The 8,777-nt window shown below is 39.6% G+C and overlaps 2 protein-coding genes and 1 long non-coding RNA gene across 3 annotated transcripts in view; 2 read left to right on the top strand and 1 right to left on the bottom strand.

Moving 5' to 3' along the window:
* The first annotated feature begins 1,160 nt into the window (after positions 1-1,160).
* Positions 1,161-5,799, top strand: LOC143343529 (uncharacterized). The gene is made up of 12 exons (XM_076768506.1): positions 1,161-1,191; positions 1,705-1,826; positions 1,961-2,179; positions 2,251-2,652; positions 2,710-3,164; positions 3,357-3,476; positions 3,593-3,705; positions 3,766-3,905; positions 4,052-4,170; positions 4,288-4,636; positions 4,890-5,095; positions 5,312-5,799. Exons 1-12 carry the CDS (start codon positions 1,161-1,163, stop codon positions 5,727-5,729), a joined length of 2,694 nt encoding a protein of 897 aa, XP_076624621.1. The 3' UTR covers positions 5,730-5,799.
* Positions 5,736-7,951, bottom strand: LOC143344061 (splicing factor YJU2). The gene is made up of 3 exons (XM_076769656.1): positions 7,809-7,951; positions 7,000-7,725; positions 5,736-6,926 (listed from the first exon to the last, which is right to left on the bottom strand). The coding sequence occupies exons 1-3, from the start codon at positions 7,830-7,832 to the stop codon at positions 6,594-6,596; spliced, it is 1,083 nt and encodes a 360-aa protein (XP_076625771.1). The 5' UTR covers positions 7,833-7,951; the 3' UTR covers positions 5,736-6,593.
* Positions 7,952-8,292: 341 nt separating this feature from the next.
* The window catches only part of LOC143343231 (uncharacterized), a 45,021-nt gene continuing 44,536 nt past the window's right edge, over positions 8,293-8,777 (top strand). Inside the window, exons 1-2 of the long non-coding RNA XR_013079935.1 lie at positions 8,293-8,364; positions 8,443-8,530. This is a non-coding gene — a long non-coding RNA (uncharacterized LOC143343231). The remainder of the gene's footprint in view (positions 8,365-8,442; positions 8,531-8,777) is intronic.

The raw sequence follows: 8,777 nt of genomic DNA, 5'->3' as shown, positions 1-8,777 counted from the left end.
TTTCGTACAGATACTTAGCTACGTTCTGAGAACATGGAAAATTAACAATGACGTGTACTTGTAGACCAATCACCAATAACATTTTGGAAAGTTTTTAAATTTTTAATTTGATATTTTATTAAATTTTATGGTTGAAAGCAGTTTCGTTTGTGCATTGTTTTCCGTTCTCGTGGAATAATTTAATCTTATTAGCTTTCTGACACACGCTCTCCCTATTGTTTATTCGGATTATGAACTTCTAAATTTGACTTCACGGTCCATGAAACCGGGATATGTAAATTACGAAATTCATACTGCAATAGATCAGACTTTGACTCCTTCCTCACCTCCTTCCAACCGAATTTACATAGAGCTAGAGTCACGGATTTAACCCTTCCGCTGTGGCGTGCGCGTAATGAAGCTCAGGCTATGAGGTAGAAGAACTATACTGCACGAACGACTGCAGGATTTCTCCTACATTTCTCTCTATTAGCATACTTCAGCGTTACGTTATACGTGTTCCTGACAGTGGCATCTTATGAAATAAATCGAAGGATAAAATTAGTGGATTGAAGAAAGATTTAACTAATAATTTTAAATGTCGATTTATTAAAAGAGTCTATCGACTTCACTCGCGTATCAAGAGGTTCCATATATTTTTTTATAAAACGAATACCATTAAGAACCACTTTAATATAGTATTCGTCATTCGAATACTTTCGGAGACACATTTTGTTCATCCCTAGCTGCAGCGCAATAACAGTTGCTTGCTACAACAGGGTTTGTCATTTTTTTTCTCTCCCTTTTGACGCGTACCGGGTAAATCATCGTGTTTTCGACGAAAAATCTCGCAAATAAAACCGAACTATACCGATGTAATTCGTCGTGCATCGAGTATGCCGTACGACGATTTAACACGCGTATCCTCTCGTTCGTAAGTGAAATATCAAACTTTTTCCCCTCTTCGCGTGATCGCGAACGTGTTTACCATCAACGCTGCGAAGTCGTCGACTGTCCGTCCAAATCGACGATCATGCGATCTTTGCTGTCCCGACCAGTGGGAACATGAACTCGAATTTCGGCCGTTTTTCCAATAACAGCACCGCAAATTCGTCCACGTGCCGCAGACATCGTAACCCGGTCATCCGTTCATCGTGCCGCCGAATTTATTTTTGACCATAATGAGCCAGCCGACAGCAGCGCATCCGTCAGGTTATTGGACACGGATCGTCATTCCGTACTATATTTCTTTCATTTCAACGTCGTTGATTTTTTCGCATATTTACCCCTCCCTCCCCAAACCATTATCGAAAAAGTGCATAATACTTTCGGCGACACGAATAGGTTTGTCGACAAAATTTTTCGGTTGTGCCCGTGTCACCAAATTTTGGTTAGCGCTGTAAGTTTCGTTTCTTTCATAATTGGGAATCAAAATAGTTAATAGTCGAACAATTTCTACTTAATTACATGCAAAGCTCAACGCAATTTTTATTCTTAATCTGTAGTTTTCCAGACAATTTTTATCGCGAGAAAATACAGCTGGCTTAAATTAAATTTAATAGTATTTTAAAACAGTAATTGTGATTTGAAAAAATCTATGTTTGGGAGAGAGGGGTAAACAGAGTCAAGAGATCGGGAGTGATTTAAGACTGCACTGTTTACTATACTCGATTGCATTATTTCGAACGCAATGTTATATTTTTCTGTATTCGTTTAAAAATACAGAGAACTCGAAGCCTGAGAGCACTGCAGAGAAAGGTGCAATGCCAAATCGTGGGAACAGGCCTGCTTTAACAACTCAGAGGAACAGAACGCCGACGACTGAATCAGCACGCAGTGCGACTCATGTTTGTTTTGGATTCTATTGTATATAAATAATTTTATACTCGAGTACAACGTATTACTTTAGGTGGAACTTACAATATCAAACGAGTCCCTCAAAAGTTGAAGTTCATTGTTAAAATTGAAAATGCAATTTTAGGGGGATTCTGCGAATAACGCCACGGAAGATGCTTCCGGTGGTAACAAATCGCGGAGCACTTCCGCTCGACGTTCGTCCACAAAATCATCGGTTAGCCCCAGTTCGTACAAAAGGCCATTATCCTCGGCGCTCGCTGGATCCGCGATGAGGCTCGAAAATCAATACTCGTTAAAAAAGAAACGATACCAAACTCTAAAAAAGGACTTGATGGATAAACAGGTAATTATCTGGAGATCCATTGTGAAAAACATCCACTTTCGTTCAGCTAACTTTAGGTAACTTTCGTGCAGAAAATTGCGCAAGATTTGTACAACGACATGGTCCAGCTTCGCGAGAAAGTGATCGCCAGCGGCGCGAAGGATCCCGGGAAAATGGAAGATCTTAAAGTCGAAGTTGGATCGCCGAAACTGCCCCCTCCGATCGAACAAGTCGCCGAGGACGAGCAGACAGAGAGCTCTGCCGAAAAATTGGCCATCACCAGCGAGTTTATGGACACAATGAAACATCAGCTGCAGGAGATCCCAAGGAAATCGCAGAATCTCTGCAGGGAGCTACTGAACAAACAATCGGAGTTCGTGACTTTCGTAGGTTCGCAGCTGAAGACTAGCGACGATGAGAACGAAGAAGACGACTCGACGGTGAAGGTGTCCGCGCAGTTAGACGTTCATCGAAAGGATTACGAAAGTCTGCAGGTAACGATGGGGATATTTATTTATTTCGTGCACCATCAAGCAATAAGATTTTCGTAGGCGTGTCTGGATGACATAAAAGCGTTAGAAACGAAGACGGTGGAGGACATACTGAAAAATGCTCGAAGCATGATGGAGAAGTTCGAGAGTCACGGAACGAAGGTGAAGGAATCGAAAGGCGCGGAGGGTCAAAGGGAGCTACAATCGCAATTGAATACCACCCTGGATGAGCTGCAAACGGAACGGGAGAGGAGCAACCAGAGCAAGGAACGTTTGAGACAGGCGGAAGCTCAGTTGAAAGGGGCGCGTGCGAAGATACGCGATTTGGAGGCGCACGTGGCCAACAACGAAGGAAAGATACAGATGTTGCAGTCTAATCTAAAAAACATGGAGAACCAGATGAGGCAGAAAGAGCAGACGACGGAGCTCAGAATGAAGGAGTTGCAGAAGACCTTGAAGAGCAGCGAGGTCCTGATCGCTAAGGTCGAGAAACAACGGGACAGCTACGAAACACGGTTGATTTTTCTATTTTTAGCGAGTACACTGTTATTCGGATAACTGAAACTATTTTGCCCCGGATAAATATAGATGTCCGTAATGAATAGAAAAGTGAATTTTTTAAATTTGTCATTGTAGCTTTCTGCTATTCGAAAATCTATAATCGTAAGGCCTATTTTTATCCTTCCTTTTGACCTGGTCTGCTTTAGTCTGGTGGAACTGAAGGAGAAGATAAGCCACAAAGAGAACGAGACGATGAACAATGTCAAAGAGCTGTCGGAGAAGCTGGACGCCGTCACGGCTGAAGTAGGCAAGGAAAAGGAAAGAAGGTGAGAAAATTATCTTCCTTTTTGCAAGACACGATAACTAGGAGGATAATATTGGCGATATAAATTTTCTGTAAATGTTATAATAGCTGTGTCTGTATGTGTTCTATTTTAAATAGGCAAGAAGTTGAGGAAGCGTACAGAGAACTGGAGGAACGATATAAAGAGCTGAAAGAAAAGAGTAATCAATTATACGAACTCTCGGAGAAGAATAAAGACATTATCATCACGGGTACGAAACATAGTAAACCTTTGTGATGACTATCAATTTTATATGATCATTGGTTATTAGAGGGACATCATTCGGAGAACGAAGTTTGCTTGTTCAACGAGCTCCAAGAGGCCAGGGAAAAATTGAAGATGCAAAAGGATATGTTGCTGCAGCTGGAGCAAGAGAAAGAGCAGATCGTGGCAGTGGTGCATCGAGCGGCCGTTAGTTTGCACTATCTTCGGAACATGTCTTCGTCTAAGTCCTAGCAACTGCTCATTTCGATTATTTCGTTCGTTAGATGTTATTCTATTCCAGTATAGGATACGCGATAATTTCTGATCATTTCCTTTCTCTTCGCATGGCTTAGAGCCTCTCCAAGGAAGATGACTCGAAAGAGAAACTGGTCGCTAATCTGGCAACCACGACCAACGATTATCAGAAACTGATCATGAAGTATTCGGAGTTACAGAGGATCGCAAAAAACGCGTAAGTTTGTTATAGTTTCGATGATGAATAATTTTGAAAATGGCCACGAGTGGTTGGTCGAAAACATTTAACAAAAATAATAAATAGGTTCTCATGGTTTTACTGAACGATTTACAGCCAAGAAAACAATGGGATCTTGGAGGCTCAGTTGATAGAAATTCGAAGACGGCTTCATTCGCAGTCCAAGGAAGGTGGCATAGCTGGGCTAAGCGCCCACGCGATCGAGCTTCAGCAATGCATTTCTGATCTTCGTAACAATTTGGCGGAAGTGACTCGTCAGAACGAGGAACTGAAAACTGAACTGACCCAGAAGCATTTGGAAGTGGAGCAACGCGATCGCGTGATACGGAATCAGACGGAGTTTTTGAAAGCCAGGGACGAGTTACTTAACACTTTGAAGGGCAACGTTCAACAAGAGAACGCAGACTTGTCGAACAGCGACGAAAACAACGAGTACATCGAGCAGGTATCTAAACAAACTATTTACAGTGGTTCACTATTGGGTCTTACGTCCTCTACTAATACGAATCTTAATCTTTCGCTACATAAACACGCTGGGTCTCGTAGGATCTGCCGATTAGTTAAATCGATTCAACGCTACAAAAAATGTGTTTGAGATTATGAGGAAATTAATTATAAAAAGTTACCTGGTTCATAGAAGGCTCGGTGTGTTTGTGGAAGAATCGAGAAACGTTCATAATCATCGCGTTGATAAGCAGATAACTGCGAAGACAGAGGCAATTCAGGAGCTGTATTCGACTCTGGAGAGCAAGCAGGTGCAGATAATGCATTTGGAGAAGATGGTGAAGCTGATGGAGAACCAGCAGGATCGTGCCCAAGCTCAGCGGACACGTATGGAGGATCGCATCGCCCAACTAGAGCTCGCCCTGCAAAGGAACAGAGAACAGCGGTATGTTAGGGACAGGTCCTCGTTTCCTTCAAAAGTTCACGCGTACAGCGATCGGGATAGATCATCGGAGAATTACTCTAGCGATCACGATCAACCTCCGTTGCAGCAATCTTCCAATTCGCCTTATTTCTCGCGCAAGAACCAATACGATTTGGTCGTTCGAAGGTCAGATGTTTTGCTTAGTTCCATCGCCTCGCAAACTAACAATCGGTCGTTGCACGATTACGAGAGACAGACTTCTTCCGACGAGGAGCAACCTTACATTTGTGAGTTTTGTCGCCAAGAAGCTGTGCCCATAGAAAAAGACGGACAATGGTCGGACAGAAACGATCCCGACGATACCTCGCGTGAATCATTTCGTGACAGGTTCAAGGGCAGGTCCACTCTGGAAATGACAAGACATACAGCTGATAGGCACAACTTCCATGACGATAGCTACGTTTATGACCCACCAGCAACCGTTCAAAGTAGAAAGTACACTGGAACGTCGTGCAATCTGCACGAACAGTCTGATAACCTGGACGACAGTAGCAGGGAGTCGTTAGGTCCTTATCAGAGAAAGGGTTATCGTCATCGTCGTCATCCTTTTCATTATATCGTACGGCCATCGTCGAGAACTAGGCCTACGTCTTCCAACGATCATTTGTAAAGACACGTTTTATCTTTTATTTCACTCAGATGCTTTTAATACTCTGCAAGCACGACATCTTGCTGTAATTCTCAAAGACTTTGTTGTTGCAGTAATAAACATCTTAGACTTGCTTCGTTAGAAAATCTCAAATATCTTGAATTACTGTTTGAAGGTTAATACAATAGACCTGTGCAATGTAAACAAAACATGGTGTAATATTTAAGTAAATTCGCCGAACTATTTCCGAAACTATCGTAGAAATAATTTGCAAACGTATAGTTTATAATGTGTTAATGTGAAGTAGTGATGTATGTTTACCAATAAATTTGAAGGTGTAGTGCAAATGGTCTGATTTAATAGGCTAGGTACTCCCTGCTACAGTTTTCAATGCTATGTCGTTGATATGGAAGTTCCTTACAGAGTGCCTAGCCTTTGAAACAGACCGATTTCTAATTTCATCATCTCTGATCGATAATGTTTTCTATGTTTTAGGGGTAAAGGCTTCAGCATCCTGTAAGGAACTTTCTAATCGTCGTCAACACAAATGTCTCCGTGAAATTAAATTGCAGAAGCCTAGATCAAAGAGGTTATTTCGTATTATTAATTGTTAAATATTTGGTGGGCGGTATGATGAGACCTGTACGATTCAATTGACAAACATCATCGGTTAAAGCAGTTTGTTCGTCGTGTTTAAAAAGGCATACAAATTAAATGGTAATTCCGTATCTACGACTTCGAAAAAATTAAAAGTCATTTATGCAGTTTGATTTACATGTATATTGAACTACGCTTATTTATATCTGTGTATTGTGTTTATAGATACATTTTATTTTATAATAAATTTTATAAAATTTAATTGTATATACAATATTGAACATTGTGTTAATCACTATCGTTATCACTGCTGCCAGAATATGCTCCTAGCAAAGACAGAGCATTGCGATTATTGCCTGCTGAATTATTTGTACTTTCAGATGTGATTGCATTTGCACTTTTAATACTTTTCTCTTCGGTAGAAGCATCTTTTTCTTTCTCTATTATAGTTCGAGGTTGTTGCTCCTCTACGCTAATAGGAGTAGAAATTGTGTTCACTTTTACACCTAAATTTGTTTTTCTTTTAACTATACCCAATAAATTCTTTTTATTCGACGACGATCCTACACTTTCCGACCATAATGATGTATCAGGTGTTTTTGCAGACCGATTATTTTTAACCTAAAAAAAGTGACATTTTATTACTTTTATAGTTTCATTAAAAGGAAACAATCGAAAGAAAGGAGGTATTTACTTTTTTTTTATCTGTTCTTGAAACACTATCGCTTTCCTCACTATTATCACTTGTTTTAATTATTTTCTTGAGCGGTTCAATTCTTTCATCTTCATCCAGTTCCACAATTTCTTCTTCAACAATAGTTGTAGTTGCCTGTTTTTTGCCAAATATTGACTTGATATATTCTTCGTCATATTCCTCTTGTTCTTTCTGTGTTCTCTGTTTAGCAGCTACAGTGTCAAACTGTTCTAACATCTGATCATAATCGATAGTTTGCTGTCTGCGATTCAAGTCTTTTAACTCTTCTAATGATTCTAATAATTCTAACTCCTGTTTTGATTGCAACGTTCGTTTTTCTAACAGTTTCATAGGATTGGTGGCTTCCTCTTCTTTCTCTTCATCTTCTTCCCTCTGTGCTTGCTCTTCGGCCAATTTCAGGGCCATGAAATTCCTAGTAGCCCCTGCTTCGATCTCATAATCCGTGTTCTTAGGGTCTGTCTTGAAACTTATTTCTTGGAGGCATCGGGTGCACTTTATGTAAAACCTGTAAATTCGTATACCTAAATAATCATCACCTTCAACATCCTCTTTGCGGGCATTGAATTTCTTTCCTTTGTAAATGTATTCCCCACAAGTTTTGCATCTCATGTTGAAAGGAGCCATCAAACGTACTGTGTATTGTCTATTTCGGGCCAATTTCATACGAGGGATTTTCGACGGATCGAAATCTGGCGGGTAGTATTTCTAAAATCATAGTTTATCAAATAATGACAAATACGTAATCGATATACGATTATAATGGGTCCATTTCCTAGAAATTTACTCACGTTTAAAACTTTACGTTCCGACATGTTGTTGGCTTAATTCGATCAAATTATCCGTAAAATTATGGACAGTTTATCGTGTATATATTCAATGCTGTAAAATTAAAGGTTAAAACCAATTTTGGTTATGTTTGCCAACAAAATGTCAGCTCTATAAGAAAGTACTCTATGCAGGGGTGCCACTCATGTAGTGCAAACATGTTGCAGGTGCACTTACATGCAGGCAGTTGCATGACCTGATATTTTATTCGTTTTAAATACGAAATTCGCGAAATATCTCGATAACCGTTAATTCGGCCATTGTGCTTTTTGAAGATGCACGCGATGTAGCGTCGTTAGATATTGGGGACACAGAAATGCGTAATATGTAGGTACGTATTAAGATAAAAAGCTAAAAGATTGATAAAGACATTCATTTACTGAAACTGTTTATAGTAAAGACATTCGAAAGTAGAAATTTAACATATTCTTTAAAATATTTAGTGTTAAAGAATGCAGCCAGCAATTTGTGTTCGGGCGTTACTCTGTTTCATTGCAAAAAGAAGTTCTTTAGTGCAAAGTAAGTTGTATTCACAAACATATATCATATTTTTGAGACTGATAAACGTAATATGGTAACAACGAATATATTTTGAAGGTTGTGATAAGCATGGTGCGATCTAGAGTCGAAAGTAAGGTAGAATATTCGATTTCGAAATGTGAACTCTATTCAACGGTGCTGTTCGGTGAGTGATTAAATAATTTATATACGACTAATATCAGTTAATAAATGCATTGGTAGAGTTGATACAAGATTTGTTCTAATGACAAAGACTATTATTATACCAAATCTGTATTGTCAATATATTAATTTATTGCTGTTTATGGGCAATAAGAAAATTTTAAACCAAAATGGCGTCGTTCCGATTTGAATGGCCGTCATTGCGTTGTTCAAAATGGCCATGTTAGGAAACCTGTTGTATGAATATATTT

The sequence above is a fragment of the Colletes latitarsis genome, chromosome 7 (genome assembly GCF_051014445.1).
Source record: "Colletes latitarsis isolate SP2378_abdomen chromosome 7, iyColLati1, whole genome shotgun sequence".
Classification (NCBI taxonomy): domain Eukaryota; kingdom Metazoa; phylum Arthropoda; class Insecta; order Hymenoptera; family Colletidae; genus Colletes; species Colletes latitarsis.
The sequence above is the reverse complement of the archived record's forward strand: the minus strand, read 5'-3'. Positions and strand labels throughout refer to the sequence as shown.

Excerpts from the sequence above, each read along its gene's own strand:
- LOC143344061 (XM_076769656.1), bottom strand. The coding sequence starts at position 7,832 with ATGTCGGAACGTAAAGTTTTAAAC. Across the intron at positions 7,726-7,808 it reads CGGAACGTAAAGTTTTAAAC|AAATACTACCCGCCAGATTT; the intron begins GTGAGTAAATTT and ends CTATGATTTTAG. Across the intron at positions 6,927-6,999 it reads CAAGAACAGATAAAAAAAAA|GTTAAAAATAATCGGTCTGC; the intron begins GTAAATACCTCC and ends CACTTTTTTTAG.
- LOC143343529 (XM_076768506.1), top strand. The coding sequence starts at position 1,161 with ATGAGCCAGCCGACAGCAGCGCATCCGTCAG. Across the intron at positions 3,165-3,356 it reads CGGGACAGCTACGAAACACG|TCTGGTGGAACTGAAGGAGA; the intron begins GTTGATTTTTCT and ends GGTCTGCTTTAG. Across the intron at positions 3,477-3,592 it reads GGCAAGGAAAAGGAAAGAAG|GCAAGAAGTTGAGGAAGCGT; the intron begins GTGAGAAAATTA and ends TATTTTAAATAG.